Genomic DNA, 19,522 nt, shown 5'->3' with positions numbered 1-19,522 from the left:
GAAACGGCCCTCGTTTTCAAAACTTGTTTCTACGTATTTTGGCTCATCGCTGTGCCATTCGTACCACAACCTGCTCCTCCTTTCAAATTCGGGGGTCTTGCCATCAGCCTGCTGCTGCAATGGTTAGAGAAAGGTGCCTAATAATAATTATAATACAGTGGTGCCCCGTAAGACGAATGCCTCGCAAGACGAAAAACTCACTAGACGAAAGAGTTTTCCGTTTTTGAGGTGCTTCGCAAGACGAATTTCCCTATGGGCTTGCTTCGCAAGATGAAAACGTCTTGTGAGTTCTTGCGAGTTTTTTTCCTCCCCCCCCCTTTTTCTAAGCCGCTAATAGCGCTAAGCTGCTAATAGCCGTGCTTCGCAAGACAAAAAAACCGCAAGACGAAGAGACTTGCGGAACGAATTAATTTCGTCTTGCGAGGCACCACTGTATTTGGGCCATTATCCCATTAGAGAAATCTTACTCAATCATATTAATTGCAGCTTCCGATCGCTGGGAGACTGTGGAATGCATCACATCTCCCACACCCAAGACAGAGACTCATAGAGTTCGAAGGGACCCGAGGGTCATCTAGTCCAACCCGCTGCAATGCAGGAATCTCAGCTAAAGCGTCTATGACAGGTGGCCACCCAACCTCTGCTTATAAAGGAACGTGTCCAGAGGAGGGCAACCCCAATGGTCAAAGGCCTGGAAACTTATGAGGAACGGCTAAGGGAGCTGGGCATGTTTAGCCTGGAGAAGAGGAGGTTAAGGGGTGATATGATAGCCATGTTCAAATATATAAAAGGATGTCACATAGAGGAGGGAGAAAGGTTGTTTTCTGCTGCCCCAGAGAAGCGGACACGGAGCAATGGTTCCAAACTACAAGAAAGAAGATTCCACCTAAATATTAGGAAGAACTTCCTGACAGTGAGGGCTGTTCGACAGTGGAATTTGCTGCCAAGGAGTGTGGTGGAGTCTCCTTCTTTGGAGGTCTTTAAGCAGAGGCTTGATAACCATATGTCAGGAGTGCTCTGATGGTGTTTCCTGCTTGGCAGGGGGTTGGACTCAATGGCCCTTGTGGTATCTTCCAACTCTAGGATTCTATGATTCTATAAGAGTCCACCACTGACCAAGGGAGGCTCTTCCACTGTCAAATAGCTCTTCCTGATGTTCTTCCTAATGTTTAGTCGGAATCTCCTTTCTTGCAACTTGAAGCCATGGGTTCGAGTCCTGCCCCCCAGAGCGGGAGAAGAAAACAAGTGTGTTCCATGTGACAGCTCTTGAGATATTTGAATACGGCTATCATATCTCCAGTCTCCGCTTTTGCAAGCTAAACATACCCAGATCCTTCAACCGTTCCTCATAAGGAGAGTAAGCTCCCACCTCAGAGAGGGGAGATCCAATCACAGGCAGCCCCTCCCCACTGCTGCAGATACTTCTGCAGCTCTTGCCTTGCAGTGTTTCTCAACCTGTGGGTCCCCAGATGTTGTTGGACTACAACTCCCGTCATCCCTGAACTCTGGCCTTGCTAGCTAGGAGTGATGGGAGTTGTAGGCCAAAATCATCTGGGGACCCAAGGTTGAGAAAGGCTGGATTAGAGCATCGGCCTTGCCCACAGAAGACCCCAAGGCCTTCTCCAGCATCTCTAGCTAGAACTGGGACTGTCATCTCTCAAATCCTTCTAGTGAGTTTAGACAGCACTGAGCTCGATTCACCAGTGGTTTGGCTCAGTGTAAGCTTCCTGCGTCCTTGTGATAAAGTCGAAAAGGGGGCAGACCCAAGGAAGGCTTGGATCTGAAAGGTCCCAGCCCAATCCTATGTCTCCTTGGACGTAAGGCCTGTTGGACTCAGTGGGGCTAACTCCCGGGTAAGGTGGGGCGTTCGGGTTGCAGCCTTAGGAGTGCAAACGCCTTCCTGTGTCGCCGGACATAGGAAGACACCGGCTGCTGGATCAGCCCAGAGGCCCGTCCAAAATCCTGTTCTCACAGGGGCCAGACAGATTCCCCTGATGGGAAACACTGCGAGCCAGACCCCAGAGCACAACGGCAACACTCTCCCTTCTTGTGGCTTCCAGCATTCAGAAGCACACTTTCTCCCAGCTCTGGAGGTGGCCGTAGCTGCTGTGGCAAGTAGCCATTGGTCAGCAGTGATGTCCGCACATGCGCACTTGATATGTTTGTGAGGAGAGGGCCAACGAAAAAGACCCGCCTTACAGGACTGTTGTGCGGATCATTGGCAGCGTGTTTGCAAAGCGCCGGACAATTAATCAGTGTTACTGTTATTTATAAGATGGGTAATGTTTTAGATCTGGGGGTCCCCAACCATATGTCCACATATGCCAGTGTGGTGTAGTGGTTAAGAGCGGTGGACTTGTAATCTGGTGAACTGGGTTCGCATCTCTGCTCCTCCACATGCAGCTGCTGGGTGACCTTGGGCCAGTCACACTTCTCTGAAGTATCTCAGCCCCACTCACCTCACAGAGTGTTTGTGGTGGGGGAGGAAGGGAAAGGAGAATGTTAGCCGCTTTGAGACTCCTTCGGGTAGTGATAAAGCGGGATATCAAATCCAAACTCCTCCTCTTCTTCTTCTTCTTCTTCTTCTTCTTCACAAGCATCACGGGACACTCAGACAGCCCCTCAGGGCGCTAACTTAGCCTCCAGCTCCTCCCAATGTTAGTTTTTATGGGTTTGGGTTGTTTCTGGGGGTGTTTCCTTCTTTTTTGTCCTTTGCTTTGGGGATATGATTTGCTTGAAGGGGGACATTCTGATGACCGTCTCCTGTAAAATGGGCCTTTTCGTGGCGCCCTCAGCGCTTTAGATTTGCCAATGTGCCCCTGGTTCCAAACAGGATTGTGGCCCTGTGTTTAGAGACTTCCCTTTTATTTCTAAATGCTTTTTGTGTGTGTCTTCTGGATCTCCTTTGAATAAAGGCCTTTGAATTGGTTAACGGGCGTCTGTAGTTTGTTCTGTACACGTACACACAAAAACCTCGCCATTTCGGCAACATCACAGGGCATTCATGAGGCGGTCAGACTGCAGGCCCTGCCATTGGCGCCCCTCACAGAACTACAATTCCCAGAATCCCCTGGGGAGAGGGAATGACCGTTAAACCACTCTGATAATTATAGCTCTAGGAGAGAGAATAGGAGTCTCTCCTAACAGGTCTGACCACGCCTAACGCACAACACTTCCCAGAATTCTTTGCGAGGAAGCCATGACAGTTTCCAATTCCTTTCCATTCTCCTTGTCCCCCAAATGGTCACTGAGCATGCACCCCTCCTTCCATTCCTTTGCCCTCTAAAATTTTTCTTACAGCTTTGCAGAACTAGGGGTTTCCCTGAAGCCCACTGTGACCCCCCTTTTGAGCATGGGTTTGGCCACACAAACAACAACACACACCACTTGAACATCGGAATTGAAGGGAATTTTGGCTCTGGACCACATTTGAACGGGCCTTAGGATTGCAGCGCTATCCCTGCAGAAAGTAAGCCGAGTTTACATTTTGTGTGTTCATACATACAAAAACGTGTGCTCCCAAATTAATCTAAAGTTCAAACGCATCTTCATTCTTACATAGCAACTTCTCTTCAGAAGAACAAGAAGTTGCTTTTTCAACTCCTCCGGCAAATTTTAATGTATCCAGAACAAAGCCAAACTAGATTTCTCCAGGGAGGAAACATTCCCCCCCTTCTCCCCCAACTGCCAGGAACATTTCCCTGAAAATTAAATATATTTACAGTAAGACCAAAGATACATTGCTTGCTCCCCTACAATCACAGATCTTCATCAACCTGGCGTCCTGGCAGATGTTTTGGGCTACATTAGCTCTAGACAGCAAGCGCACACAAAAAACCCCTGTTACCGTATTTTTCGCTGTATAAGATGCACTTTTTTCCTCCTAAAAAGTAAGGGGAAATGTCTGTGCGTCTTACGGAGTGAATACAGACAATGCAGCTCTCTGTCTTGCTGTTCTGGCTTCAGGGATAGCTGCGCAAAGCGGGAGTGTTCCTCCCACTTTGCTGAAGAATAATAAAATAATTGTATTTATATCCCACCCTCCCCAGCCAAAGCCGGGCTTAGAACGGCTTAGAACAGTAAAATAATACAGCATTCTAAAATCAATTCATTAATAATAGGCTTTGCGCTGCTCTGTTGAACCCAGCACAGCAAGAGGGAAAGCTGTGCAGCGCCTCTTGTTGTGATGCCTTAGCCTGATCCTCCCTCCTCCTTCCTCCAACAACATTTGATTCAGAATATTTCCCCCCCCCCTTGTTTTCCTCCTCTAAAAACTAGGTGCGTCTTATGGTCGGGTGCGTCTTATAGAGCGAAAAATACGGTCCTTTCATTCCCACCCTGCATAGTGAATGTGATAATGCAGAGGCAGGGAGCTTTGGCTGAAAACATCGTCCTCCAGCTGCACCTCTGCGGAATCTACGATACGAATGTCATCACGCCGACTGCTGTTTCGTCTGCCAACGGGTTTCCTCCATTTGGGAAGATGCGCCACTGGAATACCACTGGGACTCGAGTCGAACCGGTTCTCGCATCCCGGGCACTTGGCCATTTCCTCCCCGGCCTGGATCCTCTGGAGTCGGGAAGTTGGGCTGAAGCTTTTCCCGCATTCCGCACACAGCTTCTCTTCCACGTGGGTGAGCTGGTGCCTCACCAGACTCGAGTTGGAGGGGAAACCCTTTTCACAGGCGGCGCATTTGTAGGGCTTCTCTCCCGTGTGGACCCTCTCATGCACAACGAGGCTGGAGGGGCGGCTGAACCCTCTCCCGCAGACGGAGCACTTGTAGGGCTTCTCTTCCGCGTGGATCCTCTGGTGGGTGATCAGCTGAGAGTTGAAGCTGAACCTTTTCCCGCACTCCGCGCACCAGTACGGCTTCTCCTCCCGGTGGATTTTCTCGTGAGCGATGAGGCTCGTGGTGTGGCTGTAGCTCTTTTCGCACGCCGAGCACTTGTAGGGCTTCTCGCGGCGGTGGGTCCTCTCGTGCACCACCAGGGAGGGCTTCTGGTTGAAGCTTCTCTCGCACACAGAGCACTGGTAGGGCTTTTCCCCAGTGTGGATCCTCTGGTGCCGGACGAGGCTGGAGCTCAGGCTGAAGCTTTTCCCACACTCCACACACCGGTAGGGCTTCTCTCCCGTGTGGATTCTCTGATGAGTAATAAGGTTGGACCTCTTGTTGAAGCTTTTCCCGCAGTCTGTGCAGGTGTGTGACTTCTCCCCGCTGTGGATTCTCTGATGTCTAACCAGGCTTGCCCTGTTGTTGAAGACCTTCCCACAGGCGGAGCAAAGCTCTTGGCTCTCCTGTCCCGTCCCTATGTTGCCTGTGTTCTTCTCCAGCCCCACAAAAAGAACTGGTTCCAGTAGCTGCTCTCCAAGATGGCTGCCTGGCGACATGGGTTGGGTCTCAGGGGCTTCCTGCTTTTCATGGGATTTGGACTTGGTCTCAGTGCTTTGAAGCAATGCAACGTGTGACCCTGCCAGCTCAAAGTTTTCTGGGTGAAGACCCCTCCCCTCATTCTCTCTTGTTCTCTCAGCAACTCCTGGGAAAAGGAGAAGATATATCAGTGTGATTCACATGTAGTCATCAGAAGAGAAGAGAAGAGAAGAGAAGAGAAGAGAAGAGAAGAGAAGAGAAGAGAAGAGAAGAGAAGAGAAGAGAAGAGTTCGAAGGGACCACATGGATCATCTAATCCAACCCCCGGCAATGCAGGAATCTTTCACCCAACATGGGGATCAAACCCCTGACCCTGAATTCAAGAGTCTGATGTCCTACCAACTGAGTTATGCCTCAGGTTGATAGATGCAATAATGGCACCGGCAACAAGATGGAGAAAACAGAAGGAAGGTGAGACAACATCTTAAATAGAGGGAAATAATAATAATAATAATAATAATAATAATAATAATAATAATATATTTATATCATGTATTTTTCCCCAGACCAGAACTCATGGCTGCTTACACAAACACAGATAAAAGACAAAAAACTTAAAAGATAATCTGTAAAAAGTAAAGGTAAAAGGTAAAGGACCTCTGGGTGGTTAAGTCCAGTCAAAGGCAACTATGGGGTTTCGGTGCTCATCTTGCTTTTTTTTTTATATAATAATTTTTATTGGTTTTTTAACAAAAAGACAAACAAAACACAAAACAAAAACATATAAAAAAACATTTAAAACATGACTTCCCCATACCTCCCTTTCACTGCATCCTTGTTTTACAACTCTTTAGCAACCCTTCAGTCCATTTCTCTAGTAATTTTCTTTAAATTTCCTTAATGTTAATGTTTACAGCTGTAATTCTCTACTTCTTACCCCCAGACATCTTATCAGTCCTCAATTTTACAACAATTTTTAAGATATATTTTAAATTTCTTCCAGTCCTCTTCCACTGTCTCTTTCCCCTGGTCACGGATTCTGCCGGTCATCTCTGCCAGTCCCATAAAGTCAATCACCTTTGTCTGCCATTCTTCCAGAGTAGGTAGTTCTTGCATCTTCCAATACTTTGCCAACAGGATCCTTGCTGCTGTGGTCGCATACATAAAAAAAGTCCTATCCTTCCTTGGCACCAACTGGCCGACCATGCCCAAGAGAAAAGCCTCCGGTTTCTTTATAAATGTCCACTTAAGGACTTTTTTTATTTCATTATAGATCATTTCCCAAAAGGCTTTAATCTTTGGGCAGGTCCACCAAAGATGATAGAAGGTACCTTCAGACTCATTACATTTCCAACATTTATTATTGGGCAAATGGTAAATGCTTGCTTTCAGGCCGATGGAGCTGGTGTTTGTCCACAGACAGCTTTCCGGGTCATGTGGCCAGCATGACTAAGCCGCCTCTGGAGCAATGGAACACCGTGGCGGAAACCAGAGCACACGGAACTGCCGTTTACCTTCCTGCCGCAGCGGTACCTATTTATCTACTTGCACTGGCATGCTTTCGGACTGCTAGGTTGGCAGGATTTACTTTAAAAAGTAATTAAACTATGATAGAATCTATCTATCTATCTATCATCTATCTATCTATTTATCTATCTATCATCTTATTTAAAAATATAAGGCAGCCTGTTTCAGGAAGTTTTTTATGTTTAATGTTTTGCTGTGTTTTTATTATGTTGGAAGCTGCCCAGAGTGGCTGGGGCAACCCTGTCAGATGGGTAAAGGTAAAGGTAAAGGTACCCATGACTGTTAGGTCCAGTCGCGGACAACTCTGGGGTTGCGGCGCTCATCTCGCTCTATAGGCCAAGGGAGCCGGCGTTTGTCCACAGACAGCTTCCTGGTCATGTGGTCAGCATGCCTAAGCCGCTTCTGGCAAACCACAGCAGCACATGGAAACACTGTTTACCTTCCCGCTGGAGCGGTACCTATTTATCTACTTGCACTTTGACGTGCTTTCGAACTGCTAGGTTGGCAGGAGCAGGGACCGAGCAACGGGAGCTCACCCCGTAGCGGGGATTCGAACCGCCAACCTTCTGATTGGCAAGCCCTAGGCTCTGTGGTTTAGACCACAGCACCACGTAATATATTATTATCATCATCATCATTATCAACAACAACAACAGCAGCAGCAGCAATTTTGAAGCCTTTTCCTTAAAACAAAAGCAGACAGTTCCCAGAGGCCTGTCAGAATAAATGAGACTTCACCTGCCGGCAGAAGGACAACAAGGAAGGAGACAGTCTGACTTCTATAGGAAAGGAGAAAGCCAGTGTGACAAATTAGGGGAGCACAAATCTATCAAGACATGATGGCTTAAAGGATCCGCCCATTTGTAGACGCAGCCAACTTCTGGAGACAAAAAAAGCTTGTTTGTGGTTTCCAAGTGGCCTCACCTGTTGGCTCGCTGCAAGCATTTCCTTGAGGCCTGCACTGACGCTCAGCCCAGATCTCATTCCCTTGCTCCACTTTTGCCAACGTCTTGGGGTTTGTGATGGCTAAGAACAGGGAAGAGGAAAGAATGGGTAATGGGAATTGGATGGAGACACCCTTGTGTCCCTCTGTGGTTTGTATGACAACCCAGTATACCTGAAGGAGCGTCTCCACCCCGATCGTTCTACCCAGACACTGAGGTCCAGCTCCGAGGGCCTTCTAGCGGTTCCCTCGCTGCGAGAAGTGAGGTTACAGGGAAGCAGGCAGAGGGCCTTCTCGGTAGTGGCACCCGCCCTGTGGAACGCCCTCCCAGCAGATGTCAAAGAGAAAAACAACTACCAGACTTTTAGAAGACATCTAATAATAATAATAATAATTTTTTATTTATACCCCGCCCTCCTCAGCCAAGGCCGGGCTCAGAGCGGCTTACAAGCAATAATAAAAACAAGATGAATGATTACAAACTTAAAAACAAAAATAAAATACAACATTAAAATAATGGAACATTAAAATATTAAAATGTAGCCTCATCGCAGGAGGAGAAGGGGAAAAAAAAAGAGAGAGGGAGGGAGGGAATCAAATTGGCTCCAAGCCAAAGGCCAGGCAGAACAACTCTGTCTTACAGGCCCTGCGGAAAGAAATCAGATCCTGCAGGGCCCTGGTCTCATGAGGCAGAGTGTTCCACCAGGCCGGGGCCAGAGTTGAAAAGGCCCTGGCTCTGGTCGAAGCCAATCTAACTTCCTTAGGGCCCGGGACCACTAGGGTGTTGTTATTTATGGACCTTGAGGCTCTCCGTGGGGCATACCAGGAGAGGCGGTCCCGTAGGTACGAGGGTCCTAGGCAGTGAAGGGCTTTAAAGGTCAAAAGCAGCACCTTAAATCTGACCCTGTACTCCACCGGGAGCCAGTGCAGCTTGAAAAGCACTGGGTGAATATGCTCCCATGGCAGAGACCCCGTAAGGAGCCTCGCTGCAGCATTCTGTACCCGCTGGAGTTTCTGGGACAGCTTCAAGGGCAGCCCCGCGTAGAGCGAATTACAGTAGTCAAGCCTGGAGATGACCATCACATGGGTCACTGTGGCCAAGTCAGGGCGGGAAAGGTAAGGGACCAACTGCTTAATGGCAGTTGATAATAATAATCAACTGCTTAGGCAGCCCTTCAGATTTAATGTTTAACAGACCACTGTATTTTAATACTTTGTTGGAAGCCGCCCAGAGTGGCTGGGAAAACCCAGCCAGATGGGTGGGGTATAAATAATAAATTATTATTATTATTATTATCAAGAAAGCGACTTGAGACACAGTGGGGTTGAAACAACCTTGCTGCGCTCCAGACCACCAATGGGTACAAACTCTCCCACTGCCCAGAATCCCATCCCACGTTATCATCGCCTTCCCCTTCCCAGCAAATATTACATCTGAATGGCATACCTCCTATGTGGTCCCTGGCGCTGTGGAGATCCGTTGCCAGCAGCTCGTCCATTTGTTCCAGCCGAGAGATCGTGCCAGGCTTGGTGATGGCCAGAACTGGTCAGGAAGGAAGCCAGGGGAGAAGAGGAGGAAGTCACAGTCATTTCTGAGTCTACAGAAGGTGTGGGGAACCCTGGAGCCTCCGGGTCACTCTGTTTGGCGTCCCCAGACAACAGCTGTCAGGAGCAGGCCAGCAAAACAATCACTCGTCTCATAAAGTAACGAGGTTGGTTCACGAGGCCAGGCCTCATGAGCGCGGCAACTCGTCCCTGTAGATCTTGCCCCTATGAGGCAGTTGTGGGGACCAAAGTTCTCTGCCTTCAATTCCCCAAAACACTCCCCAAAGCGCTGCAATCCCGCTGGCTGTCCTGGCTTCTGGGATTCAGAATATTTTTCTTCTTGTTGTCCTCTTCAAAAAACTATGTGCATCTTATGGTCTGGTGCGTCTTATAGAGCGGAAAATACGGTATTACAAAATATAAGCAAAATTTTGCAAATACATACATATATATTTCAGATAAGCACACATATATAAAAAAGAACAGAAAAGAAGAAAAGAAAAAAGAAAAAATAAAGAGGAAAGGAGAAAAGTTGGAAGAATTTCTTCCAAATTTATTCTACAAATATCTCAATATGAAAATAATAATAAAATTTCATTGATTGACTTCCATTGCTCACACTGCACTTCCTATATACATTTTAAGCAAGATTGTATCTGTTATTCCGTATTTTTCCAATACAATCTCACACAAATATTCTAATCAATAAGTTTTCTAAATCTTTCATAAATCTATTCTGAACACAACCAATACCTTACATTTAATCTTTGTCTACATAAATAATCATTTAAACATTTCCATTGTTTCTGGATTATATTTTTTGGTTTCTGTCTTATCAAATCAGTTAACTCTGCTAATTCCAAGTATTCGCATAATTTATTCAACCATTCTTCTTTGGTTGGAACATAATTTCCTTTCCAATTATCGGCTATTAACATCTTTTAATATTTCCTGTAAACCGCTTAGACATTTTACAGCGGTCAAGCAGTGCAGACATTTCGGTAAAGAAATAGAAAGCTTTTCCCGCGGCCGGCGGTTTAAAACCCAGACCTGCCCTCTTACCCAGCGAGGTTGTGTTCTCATAGTTTTCTCGCATGACATCCTTGTAGAGGGTCCTTTGGTGGGCGTCCAAAAGGTCCCACTCGCCATCTGTAAAATCTACAGCCACGTCCTCAAACTTCAGCAGATTCTGGGAAGGAATTCAGCATTTGTGATCAGACTCGGGTAACCAGGCTGGTGTGTGTGTGTGTGATGTTTAGAATACTTGGGCCAAATCTACACACTATATAAAAAAAATATGCTGTGAATATGCTTTTAAAAAAACACGTTTTGAAATCTGTATGGAATTTGCCATTAGCTCACCAGCGCCATCTGGGGTCGCAATTTTATAATGCACTTTAAACACACTTAAAGCAATTATATTTGCAGAGTCCTGACATTCTGCCTCCAAAGCTGCTCACACTGCCCAGTAGCATAATAATAATAATAATAATAATAATAATAATAATAATAATAATTTTTTATTTATATCCCGTCCTCCCCAGCCAAAGCCAGGCTCAGAGCGGCTAACAACAGTAAAATAGCAGTTTATATAAAGTCACAGTCAATTAATTGAAATACATTCTAAAATCAATTCAGAATCAAAATAATAGCAACCATTGAGTTCTGTGAGGATTACCAAAGGAGGGGGTCACACTGTGCCTTGGCCAAAGGCCTGGTGGAACAGCTCTGTCTTGCAGGCCCTGTGGAAAGATGTCAAGTCCCGCAGGGCCCTAGTCTCTTGTGACAGAGCGTTCCACCAAGTTGGGGCCAGTACTGAAAAGGCCCTGGCCCTAGTTGAGACCAATCTAACCACCTTCAACTTGGGACCTCCAAGATGTTGTCATTTGTGGACCTTAAGGTCCTCTGTGGGACATACCAGGAGAGGCGGTCCCGTAGGTACGAGGGTCCTAGGCGGTATAGGGCTTTAAAGGTCAAACCCAGCACCTTAAACCTGATCCTGCACTCCACCAGGAGCCAGTGCAGCTGGTATAGCACCGGGTGAATGTAATCCCGCAGTGAGGACCCCATAAGGAGTCTCACCATGGCATTCTGCACCCGCTGGAGTTTCTGGGTCAGTCCCAAGGGCAGCCCCACATAGAGCGAGTTACAATAATCAAGTCTGGAGGTGACCGTCGCGTGGATCACAGTGGCTAGGTCAGGGCGAGAGAGGTAAGGAGGGAATAAACACCCTCACCTGAACTACAGATCCTGCGTCTGTTTCCATTTCACGTTGCTCCCAAGGAAATTTTCCCGAGCCAGATGGGGGGAATGTTCTTGAGTCCTTAAGACGAGACTCCGGAAGAAAGGGAGGAGCTGCAAAGAAAGGCATCGTTCAGATTTCATCCTGTCCTCTCCCACCCCATCCCTGCCATCCCCATAAACAGTTTGAAAAGCCGCGGACCGGTAAGTTGCTAGTAGCAGAGGGCAAGCTCAAAGCATGTCGCTAGTAGCAGGCAGCTCGGGTGTGTCCCCACTGTCAGAGGTAGTAGGCACCTCTGAACGGCAGCCGCTGGGGATCCCCAGTCGAAAGAGGGTTTCACACACTGTTTCGGCTGTTATTTATAAAACGAAACACCCTTTTGGTCCCGTCAGAGCCAGGGACGTACCAATCAGACTTTCGAGCTCCATCTTCAGGGACTCTGGAAACAAGACAAAGAGAGAAACTGCTTTTTTTTTTTTTTTTGGTATTCTGATCAACACACATTCCATTTTCCTCAAGGGAAACAGATAGCCTCATCATATACCTTAAGCAACCCTCAACAAGTGCCCAGACTCCTTTGAGGGAAATAATGCATTTTAAAAGGTATAAGTGCTCATACTCAAGCCATTTCTCTTTTTGTCTGCGCTGGATTCTGGAAGCAGAAATACCGGCAATGCCTAGGTTTGAGCTATGGCAACAAAGTTGTACCTCGGAAGTCGGACAGCCTAGATCTCAAATGTTTTGGCTCCCAAACAATCAAACCCGGAAGAGGGCCTTCTCGGTAGTGGCACCCGCCCTTTGGAACGCCCTCCCACCAGATGTCAAAGAGAAACAGAACTACCAGACTTTTAGAAGACATCTGAAGGAAGCTTTTAACGTTTAACAGACATAAAGTAGCGTGGGCTATCGTTTGGTTGTTTTTGCTTTAATTACCATACTTGTGTTTTTATGTTGTGAACCTCTCTGAGATCTTTTGATGCAGAGCTGTATATCAGTCTTTTAAATAATAATAATCAGTGTTTCTTTCGGGTGGCAGGGGGGCCTCAAGGGTACATAGTACTGGCTAAAAGTGTGGCACATACTGTAACAATTTCACGGTGATCCCAGCACCTTTTCAGTTGCACTGGGGTGGAGGGCCGGGTGCAAATTGCCTTCACTAGAGCTTTGATGGGCGTCTCGCTGCCCAAGAGAGAACTCAGAAGACCCCTGCTCACCTCGGAAGCAGTTCAGCGCCTCTCCCAAGACGGCCTTCCTCCTCTGAGAGAAATGGTGAAGCCTCAGTTCCACCTCGAGCAAGTTTCTTTGTCTGCTGCTGGAACTGCCAGTGGCCTGGAGGGAAGAGACGACAACAGGAACGACTTGGGTGAACAGTCTGCATTGCAGATACTATGCTGAAGCAACAGGATGTGTGCAAATGGGCTCATCTTGGAATAAAAAAAGAATTAATCCTCCTTTCCTCCCCCCACAACAACCCTGTGAGGTTGGTGAGGCTGAGAGGCTGTGACTGGGCTCAAGGCTTCATCGTGGCCGAGTGAGGACTCGAACCCTGGTCTCCCAGGTCCCACTCTAACTGGTAGACAGCACTGTCTCTCCAATGAATGGACGAGCAAGAAGCAGTCCCGTCTTTTCACTGGATTGGCAAAGTCTCACCTGCCAGCAGATTGGGAGAGGCTATGGAAAACAGATTTGAAATAAACGGCATGTTGTACGGTGAAAGAAAATGATATGAAAATGATATACCGGTAGTATTTGACTCCTACTAAGTTAGGAAGTTTTCCCAGTAGTGATGTATGGAAGTGAGAGCTGGACCATAAAGAAGGCTGATCGCCGAAGAATTGATGCTTTTGAATTCTGGTGCTGGAGGAGATTCTTGAGAGTCCCGTGGACTGCAAGAAGATCCAACCTCTCCATTCTGAAGGAAATCAGCCCTGAGTGCTCACTGGAAGGACAGATCCTGAAGCTGAGGCTCCAAGACTTTGGCCACCTCATGAGAAGAGAAGACTCCCTGGAAAAGACCCTGATGTTGGGAAAGATGGAGGGCACAAGGAGAAGGGGACGACAAGATGGTTGGACAGTGTTCTCGAAGCTACCAGCATGAGTTTGACCAAACTGCGGGAGGCAGTGGAAGACAGGAGTGCCTGGCGTGCTCCGGTCCAGGGGGTCACGAAGAGTCGGACACGACTGAACAACAACAACAAGAAGTTAGGGGAAATGTACAGAACAAGTAGAAACACCTGATGGAAATGTAAAGACAAAGACGGTACCTTTTATCAAATGTGGTGGATCTGTAAGGCAACTAAAACCTTCTGGGAGATGATATTAGATGAATTGGGGGGGGGGGGGAAATGTTTAAAATAACCTTTGTTAAAAACAACCAGAAGCTTTTTTTATTAGGAATTATAGGTACCGAGATTCCAAATGACCAGAAAATACATTTCATGTATGCGACAACAGCCACACGGATGTTATTAGCCCAGAGATGGGAAGAAAAAACAATCTCAACCATGGAAGAATGGCAAACCAAGTTGATGGACTATGCTGAAATGGCAAAATTAACCGGGAAGCTCAGAAACCAAGAGGACAAGATCTTTAAAAAAGAATGGGGAAAAATTGTAATGTATCTACGAGACCATTGTAAACAGATGAAAACATTAGCAGAATTTTAACCACACTTGTAAAGTAACTAACGAAAAGTATAGATAATTTAGAGGGACAAGATATCTGGACAATGAATTGATATGCAGGCGTAAATATTAGCATTAGGACCCACGGATATCGGGGGGGAGAAGTCGCGAGATTCAGAGTATATGGACTTATAAATGATTTTGCTATATCTTGTTTATTTTTTTAAAACCAAATAAAAATCATTTCCAAAAAAAAGGAAGAAGTCTCACCTGCCAGCAGTCAATATGCTCCTGCGACCCCCCCATTTCGCTTGGTGGATGGGTCTCCGCGGACGGACTCTGCCCCTCGATGATGTTCCCTGCAAGACTTTCCAGCCAGCAGATCAGCTGCTGCTTCTGTTCTTCCAGAAAATGACAGAGATCCTTCCATTCCTGTACAATTGTCTCCCTCTCCACGTCTGCCTTCCTCTGCGATTAAAAAAGGAGGGTGAAGCATGTTTTGGGAAAAATTAAGCTTGCTTCTGAGTGAAATTGCACAGGGCTGGGCTGCAGACCCCCCCCCCCCCCCGGTTCTCTTTCCTATGCACACAAAAAAAACACATTTTCTCTCCTTCTCCCGCTCACACAGACACAGCCAAAGCCCTCTCCATTCCTTTTCCTTTGAGAGCGGTGGAGGACCCTCTATATGTGTATTCCTGGTGGCCCAACAAGGATAGAAGAGTTTGGACTTGAAATCCCGCCTTTCACTCCCTTTAAGGAGTCTCAAAGCGGCTAACAATCTCCTTTCCCTTCCTCCCCCACAACAAACACTCTGTGAGGTGAGTGAGGCCGAGAGACTTCAGAGAAGTGTGACTGGCCCAAGGTCACCCAGCAGCTGCATGTGGAGGAGCGGAGACGCGAACCCGGTTACCCAGGATTACGAGACTACCGCTCTTAACCACTACACCACACTGGCTAGCCAAACTTCTGAATGATACCATGGTCAATGGTACTGAAAGCAGCTGAGACAGAGGAGAATTAACAAGGACTTATTTCCCCATCTTTCTCTCAACAGAGGCAATTGTACAGGGGAACCCAAGCAGTTTCTGTCCTAAAACCGGTCCTAAAACCCAATTGAAATGGATCCAGAAAATCAGTTTCCTCCAAGAGCGCCTACTGGATCTGGTCCACAACCACCCGTTCGAGAACCTCGCCTAAGAAGGGGAAATTTTCTTGGCTGAAAATCACTTAGATTTTCAAAATCTCAGTTCCTTGATGGTTATATGACCTGTTGAAAACCAGATTTCGCTTGTTGCTGAGACATTTCAGTGAAACAGCTTTAAACATTCAAAAATGAAATGTACAGAGATACTACCACATTGTAATGATTGCCCAATTGTTGTTATATTTTAGGGTGGCCATATGTCTGGAGTTTCCCAGACACGGCTGGTATTCAGCCCATGTTGGTAGTGTTTTTTCTTTTTGAGATTTTGCCAAAAAGCACAACAACTTTTGTGGGGAAAGCTCAACCAAAAAAGATAAACAACTTTTGTGTTTTGTTGTGAGCTGCCCTGAGACCTCCAGGTATAGGGTGATGTATAAGTTGAATAAATAATAATAACAGTAATAATAATAATCACTTTTTGAAATATGGCAATCCTATTGGTATATTTTGAAAATTGCTTAGAAGCCTATTTTGGCATTAAAGGTACCCCTGCCCATACGGGCCAGTCTTGCCAGACTCTAGGGTTGTGCGCTCATCTCACTCTAGAGGCCGGGAGCCAGCACTGACCGCAGACACTTCCGGGTCACGTGGCCAGCATGACAAGCTGCATCTGGCAAGCCAGCGCAGCACACGGAACGCCGTTTACCTTCCCGCTGGTAAGCGGTCCCTATTTATCTACTTGCACCCGGAGGTGCTTTTGAACTGCTAGGTTGGCAGGCGCTGGGACCGAACGATGGGAGCACACCCCGCCGCAGGGATTCGAACCGCCGACCATGCAATCGGCAAGTCCTAGGCACTGAGGTTTTACCCACAGCGCCACCCGCGTCTCATTTTGGCATTAAGCACTAGTTAAATAGCACTTTCACAATAGGCTTGATTGCTAGAGCAATGTACCTCTGTAAGCACTCAAAATATTTTATATAGACATATTTCGTATCGACATTATGGATTTCTTCATACATAATGATAGTACGGCAAATGGGCCTACCAGCAGTTCCTTGCTCATCCTTTGGTCCTCAGAAGCATCTTCCCTTGGTCTCCTTGGACGAGGCAGGGTCTCCAGCATCTTTTCAGAGGGAAATAAGCAATACTGCTCAGTTCAGAGGTAGGTCAGTGGAGGGAGGCTTTCCCTGTTGTATTTCTGCCTGGCAGGTAGCAGTTAAAGGCACAGGGTGTCCCTTTTGGAAAGAGCAAGGCGGGAGCACAATGACTGGTTTCCCCGGGTTTCAGGCAGGGGGAATTCCCAGCCCTTCGTGGAGACGATGGAATCTGAACCTGGGAATCTTGAGCTATACGCCTCAAATATAATTGTGAGATTCTGAACCTCACGGCTGAGGAAAAAGGGCTGCTGCTTTAAACAGGAACAACTAGCCCAGTGCTGTGCACAGTGACTGGCAGCAGCTTTCCAGGGTTTCAAACACAGAGGCTTTCTCTGCAGTAAGGTAAAGGGACCCCTGACCATTAGGTCCAGTCGTGACTGACTCTGGGGTTGCAGCGCTCATCTCGCTTTATTGGCCGAGGGAGGCGGCGTACAGCTTCTGGATCATGTGGCCAGCATGACTAAGCCGCTTCTGGCGAACCAGAGCAGCACACGGAAATGCCGTTTACCTTCCCGCCGGAGCGGTACCTATTTATCTACTTGCACTTTGACGTGCTTTCGAACTGCTAGGTTGGCAGGAGCAGGGACCGAACAACTGGAGCTCACCCCGTCACGGGGATTTGAACTCTCCCCCATGCTTTTCAACATCTACATGCAGCCGCTGGGAGAGATCATCAGGGGGTTTGTGCTGGGGGACAGGGGGCGGGCGGGTGTGGCGGACTCCCTGGTCCTGAATGGGGTAACTGTGCCCCTGAAGGATCAAGTGCGCAGCCTGGGAGTCATTTTGGACTCACAGCTGTCCATGGAGGCGCAGGTTAATTCTGTGTCCAGGGCAGCTGTTTACCAGCTCCACCTGGTACACAGGCTGAGACCCTCCCTGCCCACAGACTGTCTCACCAGAGTGGTGAATGCTCTGGTTATCTCCTGCTTGGACTACTGCAATGCGCTCTACATGGGGCTACTTTTGAAGGTGACCCGGAGACTACAAACTACAACTAATCCAGAATGTGGCAGCTAGACTGGTGACTGGGAGTGGCCGCCGAGACCATATAACACCGGTCCTGAAAGATCTTCATTGGCTCCCAGTACGTTTCCAAGCACAATTCAAAGAGTTGGTGCTGACCTTTAAAGCCTTAAACAGCCTTAGTCCTGTATACCTGAAGGAGTGTCTCCACCCGCATCGTCCAGCCCAGACACTGAGGTCCAGCGCTGAGGGCCTTCTAGTGGTTCCCTCCCTGCAAGGTTACAGGGAACCAGGCAGAGGGCCTTCTTAGTAGTGGTGCCTGCCTTGTGGAACGCCCTCCCAGCATATGTCAAGGCAATAAAGAACTATTTTACTTTTAAAAGACAACTGATGGCGGCCCTGTTTAGGGAATGTCTGAAACTGTATTGTTTTTAATATTCAGTTGGAAGCCGCCCAGCGCAGGGGTTTTGACCCCAAAGGGGGGGGGGAATGCCCGGAAAGGGGGGGTGCAGGTGAAAACCCACCACCTCTGGCCCAAACTTACCTGAGCAGGTTCCAGGGTGCTCCCACTCCTCCCCACCGATGATGCGGAATAAAGCCGATGTAGGGAATGTGGGGCAGCTGGACGAGGAGGAGTAGAATAAGGAGGAAGGGGAAGGTTTTCAGGAAGAGGCCGAGCAGTTCAATGGCTGTCCTGGGCAAAAGGTGATTTTCTCCATCCTGAAGCAGCAAGCCTTGAAACGACAGGGATCTACCCCAAACAGATCCCCTGATTTGGAGGAGGAGGAGGAGGGGAGCAAGAGCTGCCCCCGCCCCGGTCCGCGGATGCTCCCCGCTTTTGTCTCCGCGGAGGATGCGGAGGAGGCGCCGCCAAGCGCTTTGATCTTCTTTGATGTGCCTCCTTCTCTCCGTTCTCCGCAGCGATTGGGCGCCGCCGGGCGAAGCTCCGCCCCCACTGGAGAGAGAAGGACCGCGGCTGCCGCCAGGCGCTTAAAGGATGCTCAGAGCCCTCTTGCGGGGACGGGCAGAGGAGCCAGGGGTTGCCAACTGACCGGGGAAACCAGCCGCGCTCGCTCTCAAGCCTTAAGGCAGGGGTCAACAAACTTTTTCAGCAGGGGGCCGGTCCACTGCCCCTCAGACCTTGTGGGGGGGCGGCGGACTATTTTTTGGTGAGAAAAAAATGAACGAATTCCTATGCCCCACAAATAACCCAGAGGTGCATTTTAAATAAAAGCACACATTCTGCTCATGTAGAAACATGCAGATTCCTGGACCGCCCGCAAGCCGGATTTAGAAGGCGATTGGGCCGGATCCGGCCCCCGGGCCTTAGTTTGCCTACCCATGCCTTAAGAAGAGGGGTGAAACTAGGCTTTCTTTCACCTGGGTCAAAAACTTGGTTTGGCACCCCCTCACGCATCATCATTATTATTATTAGTGCTTTTTCTGGGGGTACGCATACCCCCAAACATTTTGTGAATCTAAGTTTGGCCTCATTGAGGGGCAGAATTTCAATATGAGTAGGAAAATGAAAATACCCCTAAACATTATTCTAGGGGGGGGGGAAGCACTGATTATTATTATTATTTCTGTATTATTAACAACAATGGTGACAACAATGGCTGCGGACCCATCACAATTAAAGACATTAAAGTAGGTTGGCTACGTTTTCCTTCCAAATTACAGGAAGGGTTAAATGCGAAGTACATCAGCATCTCAATTCTTTCATTGCAGATATTTTATTTTCAGTATAAACAGGACTCTGTTTTTGTAGCTGATTGTATGCAACGGCGCCCTCCAAACACACACACACACAGAACACGTATTATAATCAAACAATGCTCCAAAATTGCTCATCTTGTGAATTTGCCATTTAAATTGTTTCATCGTGACAACAGCTCCTGTTTACAAAACGCACAGGAGGCGGTCTGATCTCTTCACCACTTTTAATTGACCTCCAAGATTTTGGTCCCTGCCAGATGGCTTCTACCAAGAGTTCGCCATGCTT

The 19,522-nt window shown here is 47.7% G+C and overlaps 1 protein-coding gene across 2 annotated transcripts; it reads right to left on the bottom strand.

The window, feature by feature from the left end:
• Positions 1 to 4,251: 4,251 nt before the first annotated feature.
• Positions 4,252 to 18,424, bottom strand: LOC310837379 (uncharacterized protein). Of its 2 annotated transcripts, none has more exons than XM_083723906.1 (10): positions 18,062 to 18,424; positions 16,443 to 16,520; positions 14,521 to 14,718; positions 12,841 to 12,955; positions 12,033 to 12,065; positions 11,621 to 11,739; positions 10,447 to 10,573; positions 9,287 to 9,382; positions 7,821 to 7,922; positions 4,252 to 5,535 (listed from the first exon to the last, which is right to left on the bottom strand). In XM_083723906.1, exons 2-10 carry the CDS (start codon positions 16,518 to 16,520, stop codon positions 4,328 to 4,330), a joined length of 2,076 nt encoding a protein of 691 aa, XP_083580032.1. In that variant the 5' UTR covers positions 18,062 to 18,424; the 3' UTR covers positions 4,252 to 4,327. The 2 variants fall into 2 exon arrangements, with proteins under 2 accessions (XP_083580032.1, XP_083580033.1); XM_083723907.1 differs by having other exon boundaries at positions 16,443 to 16,632; positions 18,062 to 18,402.
• Between the last annotated feature and the right edge of the window lie 1,098 nt (positions 18,425 to 19,522).

Source organism: Podarcis gaigeae, assembly GCF_964106915.1.
Source record: "Podarcis gaigeae genome assembly, chromosome: 2".
NCBI lineage: Eukaryota > Metazoa > Chordata > Lepidosauria > Squamata > Lacertidae > Podarcis > Podarcis gaigeae.
Note: the sequence above shows the minus strand (reverse complement) of the source record. Positions and strands in the feature narration are given on the sequence as shown.